This window comes from Pantherophis guttatus, chromosome 4, assembly GCF_059756535.1.
Source record: "Pantherophis guttatus breed Tessera chromosome 4, ASM5975653v1, whole genome shotgun sequence".
NCBI lineage: Eukaryota > Metazoa > Chordata > Lepidosauria > Squamata > Colubridae > Pantherophis > Pantherophis guttatus.
Window position 1 is genome coordinate 33,343,509 of NC_142066.1, and position 20,228 is coordinate 33,363,736.

Below are 20,228 nucleotides of genomic sequence, written 5' to 3' on the forward strand. Positions count from 1 at the left end.
CGCTGCACCATAGAGAGTATTTTAACTTACTGCACCTGTGTATGTTTTGCTAATTGAACAGTGGCATATAGGACAGCGCTCCAGAGGATTAAAATAATTGCCCAGAGGATCGTTGGTTGCCCTCTCCCCTCCTTGGAAGAGCTTTACAGCTCCCGCTGCCTTAAGAAAGTTCAGAACATTCTTAAAGATCCATCTCATCCTGGGCACCTTTTTTTTTTTTTTTAATATTACCATCTGGTAGATGATACAGGACAAGAAAAACAAGGACAAATAGGCTGAAAAACATTTTCTATTCCAGAGCAGTAACTATATTGAATTCTACTGTATAGTGCAATATTAATGCAGTATCAGGGGTTTTCAATTCAATTGTATAGATTATGAAGGATGTATGTTTTTGTTTTATTTTTATAGTTTTCTTATGTATGATATACACTGAAGATGGCATTTAATTTCGTTGTACGAGGTGCAATGACAATAAAGTAAACTAAAAAAACAAACTAGTTCAAACTTTTGAAACATTACCTGCCAGTGTTTTTGACTTTGCAGATTCTGTCCTTGAGCATCCCTCTTTGCTCTGAATTTGATGTTAGAGAAAGTCATGTCATGGATAGCATGGGCCACTGCTTGAACAGCATTGTAGATGCTATAGCTGGGGGTAGTCATGGCCATTTCAAAAAATGCCCCAGGAAGGCTCTCCAACTTCTCTTTCCCAGTGCAAATACTCACATCTTCCTCCATGGAGTTTGGGAGTGCACAAGTGAAAACTTGTTGCCAAAAGTCACCAATGAAGCCATCTTTTGAGTTGTAAGGACTTATGTTTTCAAGAAACCACCTGAATCCTGATATATCATTGGAGTGAATTTTGAATGATAATGCCCCATGGAACACTTCTGCTTCCCAATTTCTTTGCAAAGCAAGTGATAGAAACTCTAGCTGAGTTGTTGCTATCCATACTTTACCTTTAGCCCTATCTGTCTGTAATTCATAAAAATATGGAAGCCAACCATAAAGTGCCATAGAATATGATTCTCCATGAATTAGTACTACATTAGCTTTGCTGCCCATCAATTTATAATATATTTTTGTTCCCTGTTGCAGCATGTAACTGATGTGAAGGAAATAAATAAATACCCTTTCAATGAAGGCCAAGCAGATATCACTCTGAGAAAAAATCAGTGAGATGGCTTGTAAAAATCTTTCTCCATTATCATTATCAATAGCAATGACTCCAATCCAAAACCACTTGAAATGCAGCAACAAAGAGACAATTCCTGGATATTGGAGAGATTCTTGAGGAGTGGTCTGGTAAAAGAAAAGGCCTGGAGTTTTGTCATTCATGACTGGAGCAGAGCCATAGGTGAGCTAAGGAGAGACAATAAGTGGTAAAGAAAACAATAAGTCTATATATCCTAATCAATTGTGTCAGAAATTCTGCACTACTCTTCCTAAAATTAATGTACACTTGATGAGATGGACATTTATTTATTTATTTATTTATTTATTTATTTATTTATTTATTTATTTATTTATTTATTTATTATTGAATTTCTATACCGCCCTTCTCCCTGAGGACTCAGGGTGGTGTACAGCCAGAATTAAAAACATGCAGTACAAATATTAAAAAACAATTAAAAGATATATAAATTTGGCCCAATTAAAACTCACTACCAATTAAAACATTTAAAACATTTAAAAATTTCTTCTTAAGCCAGCCCGGCTTGCTTGAAAAAATGGGTTTTAAGGGCACGACGGAAGGCACTGAGGTCTTGGATTCTCCTTATCTCTGGGGGCAGCTGATTTCAGAGGGTAGGTGCCCCCTCAGAGAAGGCCCTCCCCCTGGGGGGTCACCAGCCTGCACTGTTTGGCTGATGGCACCCCGAGGAGGCCCTCTCTGTGGGAGCGCACGGGTCGATGGGAGGTCGTCGGTAGCAGCAGGCGGTCTCAAAGATAGCTAGGCCCTATGCCATTTATGTTATTAATAAAATTTTCCTAGTAAGTATCAGGATATTGTCTTTTAACTTCCAGTGGAATTTAAGTGGCTGAAGTTCTTGAATAAGAAGCAAAATGTCTTCAAAGAAAAACAAGAAAGTCCAGCTGTCAGTGTTCCAGAAAACCCCCCAACTCCAAGTAAAAACTCTGAAGTGTGGGGAAGTAGGAGGGGGGATTTAATAGAGAGATTGTCTTTAGACATAATAGCATTCTTCCTGTTGGTCAAGGTCAGGCTGATCCTGCTTACAGAGAAGGAGTAGTTGGGGTGCTATCTCGAGATGGGACGGATGGTGATTGCAGCATGTGATTGACTGAGGAGTGAGGGGATGGTTTTGGGGGGTTTGATTTACTGAGGAAAAACCCGGACCTCTCAGATTCGGGTTTTCCTAGATGTGCCAGTTTACCTATTCTAGTAAATAGAACTTTGAAAAATGCTTGCTTCAGAGTTTTTACTTGGAGTTGGGGGTTTTCTGAAACGCTGACATTAACCCGAATCTTCAAGTAAAAACTCTGAAGCAAGCATTTGAGACAGCACTCTGACCACTCCTTCTCCAGATGCAGGATCGGCCTGACCTTGACTGACAGGAAGAATGCTATTATGTCTAAAGACAACCTTTCTATTAAATCCCCTGTCCTACTTTCCCTCACATGAGAAGGTGGCGAATGGAAGCTTCTGGCCTAATATGGTTTCCAAAACTGATACCAGTGGCCTCTTGAAAAAGCTCCTTTGGGACAACCTGAATTACAGTTTCTTGTTTCTGAAAAAATGGAATATAAATGGGCTTCACCAAATTATTTGGTAGAGAAGAAAAAGTTGCTGATACAACTTCCATCTAGAATATAGACACAGTTTTTAATTTTAATTTAAATTTAAACAGGAACCAAGCTATGCCACATATGGAGCCAAACTCAGCTAGTACTCTATCAAGAAATAAAATGGATTGAAAAGGATCTTTCTGAATACTGAATGATATTCAGAAAGTGGTAGAGATTTGATCTAGAAATATAGCATAAGTCCCAGAAGAAAGTATATAGGTAGCACTGGGTAAGAATTATGCAGACCACAATGAATTCTTTTTGAATTTCTTAAAGCAAGTTCTAGAGAATACAGGATGATATCTAGAATTCTTGCCAACCCAAAAAATTCAATAATTCAAAAATTATAAATTCCATTGGATAAAGACTTTAAAATATTTAAATGATCTGTGTTATGCCTTGTATAGGTTAGAATAGTATGTTAGAGTCTGTGTATAATAAAAAGCAGAAGGTTTTATAAAATGCCTCAAAGATATTCTTTGCGATTCTATTGATGCCATGAACTCTGACATCAGTTAAGAATTAATCATGCATTGCTGCTTCTGATATAATACAAATAAAATGAGAAAATTTGGAAAGATACATGTTATGTTATAAAAACAGTGGTATGAAAAAATGTTACATTCCCAACTTTTTCATGAATAATTATCCTACCTGTGGAATTTTATAGATATCCAAAATAGTTGCTATATGACGAGAAACAGTGGAATCAAGACCCCCAATAACTGCTATCAGATTGTGTTGATTGTCACATGTATAGTTGGGAATCAACCTCTCTTCTGATGATAGAAGGAGCATGGTGGTCTGATAAGTCCTCTGGGCATTGTCATAGCTGTCATAGATATGGAAGCCCAAGGTAAAATTGGATAAAATCTGTGGGTTTTCATTGATCTCCTTTACTGCAAATACCAAGGCCAGTATGTGCTGGTAATTCTTAGGTATCAGGCTATAACAGGAGTTGTATTTGATATCAGAAAGATGGCTAGCATTTACAGAAAAATCTTATACATACCATATATATTCAGTTGTTTGTATTGTTTGTTTCTGATTGTCAGTGTGATTTGGATATTATTACAACTTGGTTATCTTTTCTGAGGCAGTGAGGAAAGAAACAATATTAGAATTATACTCACCATCTCCTCAAAATCAAAAGAGGGCATGTTATGCATATGCATGGTCAAGATAAGTGATCTTTAGGTAGAGCCTTAGTCTCAGGATCTGGAGAACAATTCCCATGAGTAATAGATCTTTACAGCTTGTAGTGATTCCATATAAAACCATAACATATTTTCATCAAAGACAATTTCTTTCTCACAAAATTATGTGGTTTTGTTTTATTAAATGCCAATGCAGTTGCTAGAAAATGCTTTGTTTTTCGAAGGAGAAGAAAATTAGGAAGGTAAAGGAAAAGATTCCCCTCGCACATATGTGCTAGTCGTTCCCGACTCTAGGGGGCAGTGCTCCTCTCCGTTTCAAAGCCGAGGAGCCAGCACTGTCCGAAGCAGTCTCTGTGGTCATGTGGCTGGCATGACTAAATGGCAAAGGCGCACAGAACGCTGTTACCTTCCCACCAAAGGTGGTCCCTATTTTTTTACTTGCATTTTTTATGTGCTTTCGAACTGCTCGTTTGGCAGAAGCTGGGACAAGTAATGGGAGCTCACCTCGTTATGCAGCCCTAGGGATTCAAACCGCTGAACTGCCAACCTTTTGATTGACAAGCTCAGTGTCTTACCCACTGAACCACCATGTTCCTCTGTTTTAGATACAGTGGGGCTAAGGGGTATGTATGTGCAGCACATCTTTCTTATTATCTCCTGAGCATCTTCCCTATTCTTGATTTCTTATAATTTCATTCAATCTCAAGGGAAGATATGAAGAAACTCTTTACTTCAAGGTGTCTTTAGGTAAGAAAACATGAGTAGCCAGGAAGTTCTAAATGGAGAAATAGGCAGTTTTAAAAAAAAGACTATTACCAACTTTGCTATCTGGTATCAATAAACTCAAAATGATCACCAGAAGACTTGTTTCCAGAAGTTGTGAATGCTCCAACAGTAGAACATTTTAAAGAAGAGGTTGGACAACCATTTGTCTGAAATGACATAGGATTTCCTGCCTGAGCAGGGGGTAGATTAGGAGAATTCCAGGTCCCTTCCAACTCTCCGATTCTTTTAAGAAATTATAAAATGCCCAGAAAATTAAGTAGACTTAATCTTATAGATTTCACAGAGAACATCAATAGATTATATTTTAGTATGACAATACTTAAGAGTTATGTTCATAGGGAACACTCCTATGACACTGAAGAAAATAATGCTTGTGTGATATTATTTATAGTGGAAACAGCTGATAATATCAATTGTTCAACGCAATCAAAAAATGAGTCACAAGATGAGTGGAACAGACAAAATGGGAGTCTGTGATATAAAAGAATGAAGTATGGAAAGGAACAAACTGAAGAATATTTAGTTACAAGTTACACAAATGCCCTGAAATACGTTCCCTTTAGTGTTTCATTCCCCCCCCCCACCTTTTCAATATTACTTTAATACTAAAAACATGGACTGCAGCTTGAGTCAAAATAGCCAAATCTGATGAATATGTCTTTTAGGGACATATCTTTCATGGGATGTTTTTCAGCCCTAGTCATTATTTGGAGCTCTAAAATGGATTCCTCCAAGGAATTAAGAAAGCCAAATAAACATATCCAAAATTTTAAATCCTTACAGAATTTCTTCAGACAATGCCACAGGAGGTTGTTTTCTGAAGCCTATTGACACTGGGAGCAAACCAGAAAGAGTAGGTACACCACCAATGATAAGATCTCCTTGCTTATGATATTTATGAAGTGGAGGGTGAAGATCATGGATACTGCATTTTACAATGTGAGCTCTGCCTACCATATTTGGAAAAAAACCCACCAGCAAAATCATTAAAATTAACATCCTCGACTCGAATACAAATCCTCTTTCAATACACAGATCCATCTATTTTCAACTGCAATGCTCTTAGTTTTGTCTGCAGGCTTATATCAGTCAAATCTGTATTTCTCAGGAGACTGAAAAACACAATTAATCATAGTAAGAGCAACATACAAGTACATTTTCATAATCATTCTAAACTGTATGGGTTATATGAATAACATCCTTATTTTTGTTTATAATTTTGATATTGTTTACTGAAATTCAATAGAGGTTTGGAGAAGCAGGAAAATTACTTGCCTTTACATAATTATAGACCAAGATAATCAGCAATCCATAATTGCAATTTCTCTACAGGACAATTGAAAATTAACAGAGGTTTGTCACATATATGAAGTGACATTGCCTCTAATCATCAAGCAAAAGTATTTGATCAGTTTCTGTTCAGTTTAATTTATTGAAGCATTCAATCTGACCAATAGTGCCTAAATATTTACATGCAACTGCATAGTTAAATATGTACTGCAGGTTCATTTCTGGATTTTGCCAGAGGATACCGATGTATCTTCAAATGTGGTAGGCTTTATTCTCAACACTTGAAAACAAAAACATTGTTCAAAGAAATGAGAATTGAGAGAATCTCATTTCAGTTACTAGTTCTCCCCCTTCTAACAGTGATTTTTTAAAAATAGGATGTATTAACTTGATGCACTAATGGAGCTTCAACCCTAACCCAAAATGAATTGTTTTTGGGCTATTCAATATGAAAGTAAGGTCTAAACTCAGGCTGAAGTGATGAGCAGGAGCATAGAATTAAGGACAAGTTGGGTGACAACTCTTTTAACTCTAAACCTTGGAACAGCTGCTTTATTGGGCAGAAAATGTTCAAATTTCTGGAGTAGATTGTCACATTATCTGACAACCTATATTTATTTATTTATTTATTTATTACATGTATTTATATGCCGCCATTCTCCCGAAGGACTCAGGGCGGCGAACACAAGTTAAGAAACAAGTACAATAAAATCATAATTTAATCCAAATAATTAATTAGTAGTAAATAATAAAGCCCGGAATCAGTCTCAGCCTATTTGTTTGAAAAGCCAAGTCTTGAAGTCCCGACGGAAGGAGCGGAGATCAGGAGCCATCCGGAACTCAGTAGGTAATTCATTCCAGAGGGTGGGAGCACCCACAGAGAACGCCCTACCCCTGGGCACAGAAAGGTGACATTGGCTTGCTGTTGGAACCCTGAGGAGAGCGGCCCTATGTGAGTGAACAGGACGGTGAAAGGCAGGTAGGAAAAGGTCATGCAAATATCCCGGACCTAAATCATGAAGGGCCTTATAGGTGAGGACTAGCACCTTGAAGCGGACCTGGAGAACCACTGGTAACCAGTGCAGCTCAAGCAGGAGGTGTGTTATATGGGAGTAAGGAGGGGCTCCCATAACAACCCGTGCAGCTGCATTCTGGATCAGCTGGAGTCTCCGGGTGCATCTCAGGGGCAGATCCATGTAGAGGGAATTGCAGTAATCCAAGCGGGAAGTAACCAGGGCATGAGTGACTGTGCGAAGGTCATCTCGGTCCAGGAAAGGACGCAACTGGCACACCAGGTGAACCTGTGCGAAGGTCCCCCTGGTCACGGCCGTTAGATGGTCTTCTAGGGATAGCCGAGCATCCAAATTGCAAGCCCTATCAACAGGTGCAAGTTTTTCCCCATCTATCAAAAGAGATGGAGCCTCTGAAACCCGAGATGCCGGCATCCACAGCCACTCAGTCTTAGAGGGATTGAGTTTGATTCTGTTTCTGCCCATCCAGGCCCGTACCTCCTCCAGGCAACGGGACATCACGGAAAGGGCATCTCTAGGATGGTCTGGGGTAGAGATGTATAATTGGGTATCATCAGCATATTGATGATATCTCACCCCAAAGCCGCAAATGTTCTCACCCAGTGGCTTCATATAGATGTTAAAGAGCAGGGGGGAGAGAACCGACCCCTGAGGCACCCCACAATTAAGAGGCCTCGGGGTGGATCTCTGCCTTCCCGCCCATACAAACTGAAAGCGACCCGAAAGGTAGGAGAAAAACCACTGTAAGACAGTGCCTCCCACCCCTAACCCCACAAGTTGCTACAGTAGGATACCATGGTCGATGGTATCAAAAGCCGCTGAGAGGTCAAGTAGGACCAGGATGGAGGAAAAACCCCCATCCCGAGCCCGCCAGAGATCATTCACCAGAGCGACCAATGCCGTTTCCGTGCTGTGACCGTGTCGGAAGCCTGATTGGTACGGGTCAAGGTATTCCGTTTCCTCCAGGAATTGTGGGAGCTGTTGAGCCACTACAGTCTCAACAACCTTCGCGATGAAGCAAAGGTTGGAGACGGGACGATAGTTATTTTTATTTATTTATTTCCAATTTCTATACCGCCCTTCTCCCTGAGGACTCAGGGCGGTGTACAGCCAGAATTAAAAACATGCAGTACAATTTTTTTTTAAATTTGATTTATATGCCGCCCTTCTCCGAAGACTCAGGGCGGCTTACAGTGCGTTAAGCAATAGCCTTTATCCTTTTGTATATTTATACAAAGTCAGCTTATTGCCCCCACAAACTGGGTCCTCATTTAACCTACCTTAGAAAGGATGGAAGGCTGAGTCAACCTTGAGCCTTGGAGAGATTCGAACCAGCAGTAAATTGCAGGCAGCTGTGTTAATAACAGGGTGCTTTAAACCACTGTAATACCAAGGCTCTTAAAATATATTAAAAACAATTAAATATTATTTAATATTATTATTATTAAATATTATTAAATATTATTAAATATTATATTTAATATTATATATTAAAAACAATTAAACAATAATAACAATTATTAAGTGAGTCTGGATCCAGGGAAGGCTTCTTGAGGAGAGATTGAACCACCGCCTCCTTAAGAAAGGCGGGGAAGTTACCCTCTCTCAATGAAACATTGACAATTGCCTGGATCCAGTCTCTAGTCACCTCTCTGGCAGCCGAAACCAACCAGGAGGGACAAGGGTCCAATAAGCAAGTGGAGGAACTAAGTTTGCCCACAATCCTGTCCACTTCCTTGACAGAAACAGGGTCAAACTCAATCCAGATATTATTCTCAAGACCCACCCATGTCTCCCGATTGGATTCTGCCCAGTCAGAGTCCAATCTGATCCGGATCTGAGCGATTTTATCATGCAGAAACTGTACAAAATCCTCAGCTCTGCCCTGCAAAGGGTCTTCCCTCGCTCCCTGATTGAGGAGGGAGCAGGTCACACGAAACAGGGCGGTTTTCTGCAGATGCAATGAGGGCGGCGAAGTAGTGACGTTTTGTCGCTTCCATCGCCATTAGATAAGACCTAATATGGGTTCTTAACTGTGTTCGGTCAGATTCAGATCGGGAGGACCTCCAACTCTCCTCTAAGTGTCTTTTCCAACATTTCATTTCCCGGAGCTCCATGGAAAACCAAGGAGCAATCCGGGATGTGCGTCAGGTTAGAGGCCGCAAAGATGCGATTCTGTCCAAGGCGTTGGTAGCCACCCATTTCCAGGATGCCACCAGAGCCTCAGCTGAATCACAGGATTAAGAGGTGGGGAATGTCCCAAGCTCCTTCAAGAACCTTTCTGGGTCCATCAGGCGCCTAGGGCGGAACCATTTTATGGGTCCTGTCTCCCAGCGGCAGGGGTTGGCAGATTGAAAGTCTAGTCTAAGGAGGGAATGGTCAGTCCATGACAGGGGAGTGATGGAAAGTTCTCCCTTACCATGATCATTTATCCACTGCCCAGAGAGAAAAACCAGGTCGAGTGTGTGTCCTCCCCTATGAGTTGGGCCCTGAATAATCTGAGTCAGGTCCATGGCTGCCATGGTGGCCATGAACTCCCGGACTGTCTCAGATGACTCACCGATCGAAGGCAGATTAAAATCTCCCACAACCAAAAGTCTGGGGAGTTCAACTGCCACCTCAGACAAGACATCGAGCAGTGCGGGCAGGGCTGTGGCAACAAAGCTGGGAGATAGGTATGTGACCAACAAGCCCGACTGAACTCCAGGGTCCCACTTCAATAGAAGAGACTCACACCCTCCTATCTTAGGGACAGATATATGCATTATTCTGAAAAGATCCTTGGAATGGAGTTCATAATGTAGCCAGGTTTATGGTCACTCTCAAAATGTGTCACTTGAGGACTTGAATCTGTAAGCAACCACCTTACTGGTGGACTAATGGATGGAGATATATGCAGCAATGAACAGAAGAGGGACAGTTAATTCTTGGTAGCTTGAAGATGGCACAGCGTATTCCTCCACAATTTACAGCTGGAGTTCTTGAGGGCACAAATTTAAATTATAAATAGTCATTGCTTATTGACTGCCTTGTTTAGTGACCATTTTAAGTTATAATGGGAATGAAAAAATAACTCTGTGATAAATCCTCACATTTATGAACTTCACAGGTTTGTACAGGTAATCCTCAATTTATGACCAGTTGCTTAGCAATTTGTAGAAGTTGTGATGGACAACACGAAAGTTACTTATGACCTGGTTGCAAAGTTACAGTCAGTGCAGCACTCCCAGTCATTCACTCTTATGACCAACCACAGGGATACTGTAGTGGGCTCCCTCATCTTTCTTCTCCCCAATTTCCCACCAGGTGCTTGGTAGACTCAATATTCTGCCTACTGCTGTTTCAGAAGGAAAATATAAAAATATAAAATATCTTATAACAATGGGTTCTTATAATGATGGATAAATTTGAAATTGGTCAGTTGAGACAATTCTTTTCCCCCCCTGTACTGACCCTTTTATCAGAATGTTCGTGCAAATTGTCTTAATACCACTAAGAATAAATTACCCAGGCCATTGATATGCAGGGGTGAAATTCAGCAGGTTCCGACAGGTTCTGGAGAACTGGTAGCAGAAATTTTGAGCATTTCGGACAACCGGTAGCAGAAATTTTAAGCAGTTCGGAGAACTGGTAGCAGAAATTTTGAGTAGTTCGGAGAACCGACAAATACTACCTCTGCCTAGCCCCAGAGTGGGGTGGGAATGGAGATTTTGCAGTATCCTTCCCCTGCCATGCCCACCAAGCCACACCACGCCCACCAAGTCACACCCTCAGAACCAGCAGTAAAAAAATTTGGATTTCACCACTGTGTGAAATCTTTTGTCTCCAGTGGCCTCTTTTGTCTGATAGAAATGGACTATTGTGAAATAGTGCTGATTGTTCATAGATTTTGAAAGGGGATGGCTGTTTGACTAATTGTATAAGTACAATATCTGTGCTTTGTATGTTTTAGATATAATTTGAATAATTTTGCAAATTGTACATTATTTTTATTGTGTTTTAGCATAAATGTGAGTCTCAAATTCCTAAAAACAATCAGACTTTCAATAGATTTAGCCCCTTTTATAGAGAGTTAGTTTGGTCTTGTGGTTAAGACAGTGGTTCTCAACTTTCCTAATGCCGCGACCCTTTAATACAGTTCCTCATGTTTGGTGACCCCCAACCAGGGGTGGGTTCTAAATTTTTTTACTATCGGTTCTGTGGGCGTGGCTTATTTTGTGGGCGTGGCTTAGAGGTCATGTGACTGGGTGGGCGTGCCTTAGCTGGTTATGTGACTGGGTGGCCATGGCTATGTGTATAGGGACTACTCAGAGGGATGAAAAAAGTCATTTCTGACAGATCCTCGCACTTTTGACTGGTCCTCACACTTATGACCATCCTCACATTTATGCCCGTGCAGCATTCTTAACAACCATGTCACTCATTTCACAACTGCTTCTCTTCACCATGGTGACAAGATAGGGCAAAAACGTAAAATGTGAGGACAGTCGTAAATTCGAGAACTGGTCAAAAGTGCGAGGACCAGTCAAAAATAACTTTTTCAGCCCTCTGAGTAGTCCATGTGCACAAAAGGACTACCCAGAGGGCTGAAAAAAGTGATTTATGACAGGTCCTCGCACTTTTGACCAGTCTTCGCACTTATGACTGGTCATCATGCCCATTGTAGCATTCTTAACAACCGTGTCATTCATTTCACAACTGCTTCTCTTCACCATGGTGACAAGATAGGGCAAAAACGTAAAATGTGAGGACAGTCGTAAGTTCGAGGACTGGTCAAAAGTGCAAGGACCAGTCAAAAATAACTTTTTCAGCCCTCTGAGTAGTCCATATTTATAAAAGGATACAGCAATAGAGAGGGATGAAGGAAGGGAAGGGAAATTAGAGTAGGAGTGAGGGTAAGAGAGGGAGGAAGAGAGGAGGAGAAGGAGAAAGGAAGAGGAAGTAGTAAGGAGAAGAAGAGGGGGAAGAGAAAATAAGAAGGAAAGAAAAGAGAGAGGTGGTAGGTTTGAGGAGAAAGATTGCTGTACAATAAAAAAGATGAAAGGGAAAAAAATCATCCCCAAACAAATATAAAGATATTAAGATAAAAAATGAATTGTTAAACTTTAAAGAATAAAAGAGAACAAATATGAATAAATAGCAATAATTAGAAACACACATACAAACATACAATGTATTTTCTTTGAACAGAGTATTTGGCCAGTTCACAAATTTAACCAGTGTTTAGTCATTTCAATTAAATTTACAATTTCTATATTTTCTTTCTGCCATATTTATTCCTCATCTATTTTTTTAAAAAACCAATATTACCCTTCATCCTCATCTCTAATCTTAATCAAATTCAATTTTTCCCTTCTATTCTATATTATACCCCTTCCCATTGTCATCTATTTTTATATCCATCCTCACATTGGTTAATTATGTAATTACGTAATACAGTTGTTTAATACAAATTCAACATTATAAATCAATTAGTTATATAACTATCTTTTTTGTATATCAATCAATATGAACATGAATATTCGAATTATTTCCATGCAATCCAATTTCTTACAAATTAATTAATTATATTTACCAATAATAATAAACCAAATAATTTCCCCCATATATTCCTCCAAACCACAACTTAACCATTTCTGCTTTCAACACAATATACAATGTAATATCTCAATTATTACAATTCCCTAGTTAAATAGAACTTTTTTTCTTTTGTGTTTTAAAATCTTGAACCTCCTCTTTTGCCCTAACTTTCCCATTGTTTGCAGTTTTGCATCTACCTTTTTTGGTGAGGAAAAAGAAAAAGAAATATCTCTTTGCCTCATTTTGTCACGTTGCAACAAAGACCCTGCTTTACTTTCAGTTTTGTTTTTCAGCATAGCTAGAGGAAAAAAAATCTGTTCCTCTCTTTGCAGTGAGCAACAGAGCCCTCAGCAAAACAGCTGAGAGCAAATCAGCTGAGAGTCCGAGGCTGATCAAATCTACTTATGGTAATTAATCTATGCTGAAGCTGAAAGGGGCTGTTTTTTTTCTATTTTTGCAGGCACCGGTCTTCTCATTTGTTTTCTTTTAACACTGATCAGATGTAGGGCAGCCCTTTGAAGCCCCGCGGCAAGAATTTAAACAGTTTTGTTTCCTCTAGCCATCAGCTGGGACTCAGGAGGCAGCAATAGATTGGGAGTGGGCGGGGTAAGCGAACGGCCGGGGATCCAACAGAGCAGAGAGTGAGGGTGAGTGAAGGCATGGGGGGGGGGGCGAGAGAGGGCTTTGGCGACCCCTGTGAAATAGCCGTTCGACCCCCAAAGGGGTTGCGATCCCCAGGTTGAGAACCACTGGGTTAAGACATCAAGCCAAAAACCAGGAGACTGTGAGTTCTAGTCTTGCTTTAAGCATACCACCAGCCTGAGTGATGCCAGTCACTCTTTCTCAGCCCTAGGAAGCACGTAATGGAAAATCACTTCAGAAATCTCATCAAGAAAATTGAAGGGACAACTCCAATCATTTGCCAGGAGTTAAGACTAATTCAAATGCAACAAACAAACAAACAAACTAATAAACAAACAAACAAATAAACAAGCAAGTTTATAGGCATAATCTTATAGCTCAGTGTAAATAAATATTAGGTTTTGTTCATTTTATACATTATTAGAATTTTATAGGACTATACACTTAGTGATTCAGCTTAATTTTATAGATTTTAGTCATATTTTATGTATAGTATCTTGACTGTTTTATTCTACTGTATTATATTCTAGTTGTTGATCAAACTGTTTCTTCTTTCTTTTCTGGAAGTTTATTTTTATTGACTTACCAACAGAGATTTTAAAGCAGATTTATATAGTCAGGAAATCCCAAAATGAAAGTATCATTAATTTATATACATTGGGATCTAAGAGAGAAGATTTAATTAATAGTCAACACATAGAAGCACAGAAATCTAATGAACCTTTGATAGAGAAAGTACAGATTGTTTTTAATCACTTTTTTCTTTTGATTAGTTGATCCTTATTGTTCAAATCTGGCCGAAAGACGATGATGTAACATTTGGGGAAAAAGATACAACCCAGAAGCCCAGCACCTGAAGCTAAGATAGAAAAGATCTCCACAGCCACCATGTATTTCCCTTTGGAACTCAGGTATGCTGGGACAAAGGTCAACCAAACACTACAAAAGACCAACATGCTGAAGGTGATGAATTTGGCTTCATTGAAACTGTCAGGTAATTTTCTGGCAAGAAAAGCTGTGATGAAGCTGATAAGAGCCAGGAAACCCAGATAGCCAAGGACACAATAAAACATGGTCACAGAGCCTTCATTACATTGCAGGATAATTTCTTCAGTCACTGAGGTCATATCAACATCTGGGAAAGGGGGAGCTAATACCAGCCAGAGAGTACAAATGGCTGCTTGAATCAGGGAACAGGAAATAACAACGGAATTAGTTAATTTTTTCCCTACCCATTTTCTTATTCTGGATCCTGGTTTGGTGGCCATAAAAGCCAGAACCACTGTGATGGTTTTTGCCAAAACAGAAGAAACAGCGATCGAAAAAACCATTCCAAACATTTTTTGTCTAAGTACACAACTTAATTTTCTTGGTTGGCCAATGAAGAGCAATGCCGAAAGGAAACAAAGCAGCAGAGCAATGAGGAGAGTATAGGTTAGGTCCCGGTTGTTGGCTATGACGATGGGAGTGTTGTGGTACCTCATAAATGCTCCAAGCACAAGAACAGTGGACAAAGAAAAAGAAAGAGCAAGACAGGCTAAACTGATCCCTAATGGTTCTTCATAAGTCAAGAAACTGATAGTTTTGTGAATACAAAAATTGTGCTTCTTGTTTGGATAGTATTTCTCTTTGCATCTAGAACATTCATTTCTGTCTGAAAAAAGAAGAAATTTGATTGAATTTTCATTAATATTCTTTATAATTGTCCAGCATGACATCATCGTAATATATAAAACAATTCAAATTTTTTAAAGTGTCTGATAGCTCTCCAGAGACCAACGACCCAAATTTTGTTTTCTGCATTTAATAATGTTTGATATTTATTAAATTTTGTTTAATTTTTAATTTTATCATTAAAATCGATATGTATATATGAGAGATGGAAAAAACAAATAATAGATATAGTAAAAGCATTATAATAAAAATCTGTTCTATTTAACCTCTGAGTGTATTAGTACACAGTACAAAGTAAATACAGCCTACAGGTAGAGTCCTTGACTTAAAACCATTCATTTAGTAATCTTTCAAAGTTACAACAAAGTTACAACAATCATGTAATAAAAATTTAGGTGCATAGCAACCGGCATGTATTTGCAACAGTTGTAGCATCCTGGGGTTACATTAGCATCATTTGTGACTTTCCCATTTGTGAGCTGGCTTCCAACAAGCAAAGCAAAAGTAGGATTCTTTTAACAACCATGTGAATCATTTAAGAATTACAATGATTTACTTAATAATCTTCACAGAAAAGATCATAAAATACCGGTCCAACTCATTTAACAACTATCTTGCTTAGCAATGAAAATTCCCAGTTGTGTTCATAATTCAATGACTGTATTTGATTGAATTAAAGTCACAGCATCTTGGTTAACTTTGTAACTTTGTTGCTTGTATCCTTGCAATTTATATTGATATTGATTGTTTCCTAGTATGATTTGATTGCTTATTGTACCATATGACTGCCACTGGGTGTTGTCCCCTGTGATTCTTGACAAGTGTATCTTGTCTTTTTATGTACACTGAGAGCATATGCACCAAAGACAAATTCTGTGTGTGTCCAATCATACTTGGCCAATAAAGAATACTATTCTAAAGAATTCTATTTTATTCTAAGATGTTCCAAAACCCTAAGGACAAGATAGCAGGAAAGGCTATGAGTCTAGGAGGATCCCTAGATTGAGCACTAATTATTGGGGTGGGGGAAATCCATGGTACTGAAAGAGCCAGAAATGTAGTGACTCTGTCTTGCAATGGTTGAATTTTAGCCAGATCTTACCCAACTCAACTTCAACAGGCCCTGGGTCAAGATCTCACAAATATGACATGGTCAGCCCAGGATTGAGATATACAACTAATTTTATCAACATAATAATGACATCTTATCCCATGTTGATGAATGATCCATCTCAGCAGTTTCATGGGGTATTAAACAGAGGGGATGAGAATATTGAACTCTGTATAAACCCAAAAGTCAAAGGTATCAGACAGAACTTCTCTACCAATCAACACTAATTAGAAGTGGCTATGGAGAAATGTGAACTACCACAACATTATGTTTCACACTCCTAATCCTAGCAGTAAATCCATAATGTTGTCATGATAGAAAAAAATTATAGAAAGTGATAGTGAATGTTGGTGTGAACTACTTTTAACTACACAAAATGTGTTCCATCTTGAATTTATTTTTAAAATATAATATTATTTGGGTGGATTTATTCAGTAAAAGGTGGTTCTGAGCAAATAAACATTTCATTCCATCCATAATATTTATCAAAATTTCCTGAAGTTAGGTTACAGAACCTTCAGCAACTGAGTTTCATCTAAGAACCCAATTCAGCTCTTAGCTTAATATAGTGGAGTTCTCTTTACTAGTTTACTAGAATTTTGTCTATTAATTGCTCTTCTATGACAGCTAAGGAAAGTACAAGTGGCCAGGATATTAATCTTCTTCTGACGTGAAGGTACCATTACTGCTGAATGAAACAATATTAAAAATACATGCAGTTTTGCAGTTTTTTCATAATTTCCCAGATGGTTAAATTCAATAGAAAACATGTTTTATTTTGTTTTGAAAAATAATCAGGAAACTGTTTATTTTTTAATTAACAATCTATGCTTGAATACTGCACTGTCCAGAGGTATCAATTACCAGCTTTGAAAGGTACGTTCTCAAAATATCAGAGCCTCCTACTTTGAATTACTCAAGATGTAGTAAAGGTTATTAAGTTGGAAGCATAGGAATACTTTCTTACCTTTCTCAGTGGAAACTCTCCCTTCTGGGCATGGGATGCAATCATAGCAGCAAAACAGCTCCCCTTCCTTCACCTGCTTGCTGAAACCAGGATAACAACTCTCACTGCAGACAGAAATAGGTTGGACCTAGGAATTAAGGAAGAAGATGGAGAAGAAATCATTATCTTTTTGTCCAGACAGCAATGTTTGCTTATTTCCAAATTTTGTAGCCTGAAGAGAATTATATTCTGGAGTAGGTATAATGAAGCTTTTTGAGCCAATGAACAGATAAGTATGAAATGATGACAATTTTGTTGTAGGCATCTTTTGAATTTAGTAATAGAAATAATAATTTGGAAATCATTTTTCAAGTACAGTCATAACAATATAAAACTTTCATTGTTTTTAAATTAAACATCTTGAACCTAATAGCACTTTCAATGAGTAGCTTTATCTATTAATTATGACCCCCTATTGGCATTGGAAAAAACCTGAAAGCATTGCTTAAAAATCAGATTAACTAAGAATGAATGCAGCGCAAGTCCATGGTGGCCTGGAACTGAGGTAGATTGCATCAAGAGGACATGATGGCTCACTATTTCTACTCAAATACTCTTAAAGGGTCATTTTTATGCCATATTTAGTTGGGCCTAATGGAGACCTCTAAAATTGCTTATGGGGAAATAACTAACTTTATATTGGACATTACTAAAAAAATTAATAATGTCCAATATAAAACAAAGATACCAGATTAGAGAAACCAGTACTGGTTCAGATTCAGGAATAGTAATTAAACCCTACCTGATTAAACCAGCTGTGCCATGTAATCATCTCATCATTGATGGTTAATATTTTATCTGGGGCAGCTGAGTGATCCACACTTCCAACTTTCACATGAAGAAAAGATTTGTTTGGGAAAGCAACCAGGTTGATAACATCATATCCAATTGCCAGACTCCCATTCTGGTCAAAGAAAATCTGTTCCCCAGCGCTATTGTTAAAAGCAACACTTCTCAGAAAGTAGTGGAGCTAAAAAAATTTAAAATGCAAGAGATTGGAAAGACTAAATTGCCAGTCTCAATGCTGGTAATTTTCAAAACAGAAAAATGTACATTTGAGTTGTCTTCTAGGCAATTTTCTTTTTCTTATATCTATATATTACTAAAACCCTGTATTCATTTGTTTGTAACCTTCAATTGGGCAAAAATTGAAAGTGCACCACAACAATTATTGAACCAAGGTAACTCAGATAGGCTAATGTACAGAATGCTGAGATCCATGACTCCTGTGGAAATATTGGTGAGATACAGCTGACTATCGGCCACCAGTTGTTGCTGGGTGAGTCTTGTTTCTCTCTAGGGGAAGGGGCCTCTGGGGATATGCTCAATTGGGGAATGGAAATGTAGTTTTCGTCATGATTTGTGGCTCCCATAGCTGTCTATTCCCCTAGCAAAATGGAAAGCAGTTCCATGGGTCAGCTGAGGAGGGGGAGGATGAGAAATCTTCACTGGAGATTTCTTGAGAGTTGTGAAGGGAGAGGAGATGGCACAAGGCTATATTATATGTGGAAAAAAGAATGACCCAATGGGTCATTAAGTCATCCAGATGAAATTAAATAGGAGGTGGGACATGAGTTAAAGGATTAGTAGAAGAAACCAAACTACTGTTGGTTCAAAAGAGATGCCTAGAATACTGTGCACTTTTCCTTGATAGTTTTAATCCTAGTTCCTATAAAAAATGATTGGACATTTTCCGACTTTTGGAATCAGATAATCGTACAATCATAGAGAGGCAGATATATTTCCACAGGGGATTCAGGAGGGAGGAAAAAATAAATATAAATAGAATATACCAGAATAACAGAGTTGGAAAGAGCCTTGGAGGTCTTCTAGTCCAACCCTCTGATCAGGCAGGAAATCCTGACCTCCTCTTCTTTGTGGCAGATATTGGAATACTGCTATCATTTTAGCTCTAGTCCTTCTTTTCATTAAACGATATACAATGCATGTCCATACACAAAATATAGAATCTACATTATGATATATTCAGGGAATGGAAACAAGAAGAATGAAGAATTTGATTTATTACCTGCCAGATATCTTGGTTATGAATTTTCCTTCCTATTCTATCCATCACTGACCTGTCAGCATTTCTAGAAGAAAACAGAGAATGTAAAGCATGAGCTATGGCATAAATAGCATTGTAGACACTGTAGCTGTGGCCAGTCATCTCCATTTCAAAAAAGGTCCCAGGAAGGCTCTCCAAATTTTCTTTTCCATTGCAAATATTCTCATGCTCATAACTCAGAACTGTATCTGGAAATACACAGTCAAAGGCTTCTTGCCAGAACTGTCTGATAAATCCATCTTCTTTTGCACTTAAGGGATTTTGTTTCTTAGCAAATAATTTGAACTCTGGTAGAGCAGTGGAGTGCACTGTGAAGGAAAGGGCACCATCAATTATTTTGATATCCCAAGCACGTTGAAAAGGGATTAAATTGAATTCCATCTGTGCTGTCATTATGCACACAATACCTTTTGGTTTACTTCTCACCTCTTCAATTTTTGGAATATATTGTAGCCATAACAAAAAGCCCATAGCGAAGGATTCTCCATTGAACACCAGTGCATTAACCTTACCACCCATGACATGTTCATAGATTTTTGTCCCCTGTTGAAGCATGCCATCAAGTCTATTGAAATCAGTTAATTTGTGAAATCGTTGAATGAAAGGAACACAAACCCTATATTCGGAAAAAAGAGGAATAATTGTTTCTATAAATTTTTCTCCCTGTTCATTATCCATAATAAGGATTCCAATCCACGTCCAGTTAAAATGCAACAGCAGAGAGACAATCCCGTTATGCTGAAGAGCTTCTGGAGGAATCATCTGATAAAAGGGAAGGCCTGGGGTTTTATCATTCATTATTGGAGCAGAGCCACAAATGAGCTAGAGAGGAACAGGAAAAGAAGATAAGAGCAGCATCTAGATAACACTTTCAAGTCTTCATGGTGATCAATATATACTAATTAATCATTTTATTCTAACCTTTAAGACAGCCTTACCTGTGTTGCTGACATGAGAATTCCCTGAATTTCTATTCCTGGATTTTGTAGTTCTAGAAGGCATAACATCATGAAAGGTGTTGGAAGTTTGTTGAATTGTATTTCAGTGTTGCTACAGACAAGGAGAAATTTCTAATAGA

The 20,228-nt window shown here is 38.5% G+C and overlaps 2 protein-coding genes across 2 annotated transcripts; both read right to left on the reverse strand.

Annotated features, from left to right (window-relative positions):
* Positions 1-405: 405 nt before the first annotated feature.
* On the reverse strand, positions 406-1,338 carry LOC148113960 (vomeronasal type-2 receptor 26-like). The gene has a single exon (XM_087893557.1). The coding sequence runs from the start codon at positions 1,336-1,338 to the stop codon at positions 406-408; it is 933 nt and encodes a 310-aa protein (XP_087749683.1).
* A 12,564-nt stretch (positions 1,339-13,902) lies between these two features.
* LOC148113961 (vomeronasal type-2 receptor 26-like) lies at positions 13,903-19,705 on the reverse strand. Its single transcript, XM_087893558.1, has 4 exons — positions 19,577-19,705; positions 17,825-18,052; positions 17,044-17,170; positions 13,903-14,945 (listed from the first exon to the last, which is right to left on the reverse strand). The coding sequence occupies exons 1-4, from the start codon at positions 19,703-19,705 to the stop codon at positions 14,044-14,046; spliced, it is 1,386 nt and encodes a 461-aa protein (XP_087749684.1). The 3' UTR covers positions 13,903-14,043.
* Between the last annotated feature and the right edge of the window lie 523 nt (positions 19,706-20,228).

Bases quoted from the DNA above. Each gene is read 5' to 3' on its own strand.
- LOC148113960 (XM_087893557.1), bottom strand. From the start codon at position 1,338: ATGAATGACAAAACTCCAGGCCTTTTCTTTTACCAGACCACTCCTCAA.
- LOC148113961 (XM_087893558.1), bottom strand. From the start codon at position 19,705: ATGCTTCAACAGGGGACAAAAATCTATGAACATGTCATGGGTGGTAAG. The intron at 17,171-17,824 runs GTAGGGTTTAAT...CTTAATTCCTAG, and splicing joins GGCACAGCTGGTTTAATCAG to GTCCAACCTATTTCTGTCTG. The intron at 14,946-17,043 runs GTAAGAAAGTAT...TTCTTTTTTCAG, and splicing joins GAGAGTTTCCACTGAGAAAG to ACAGAAATGAATGTTCTAGA.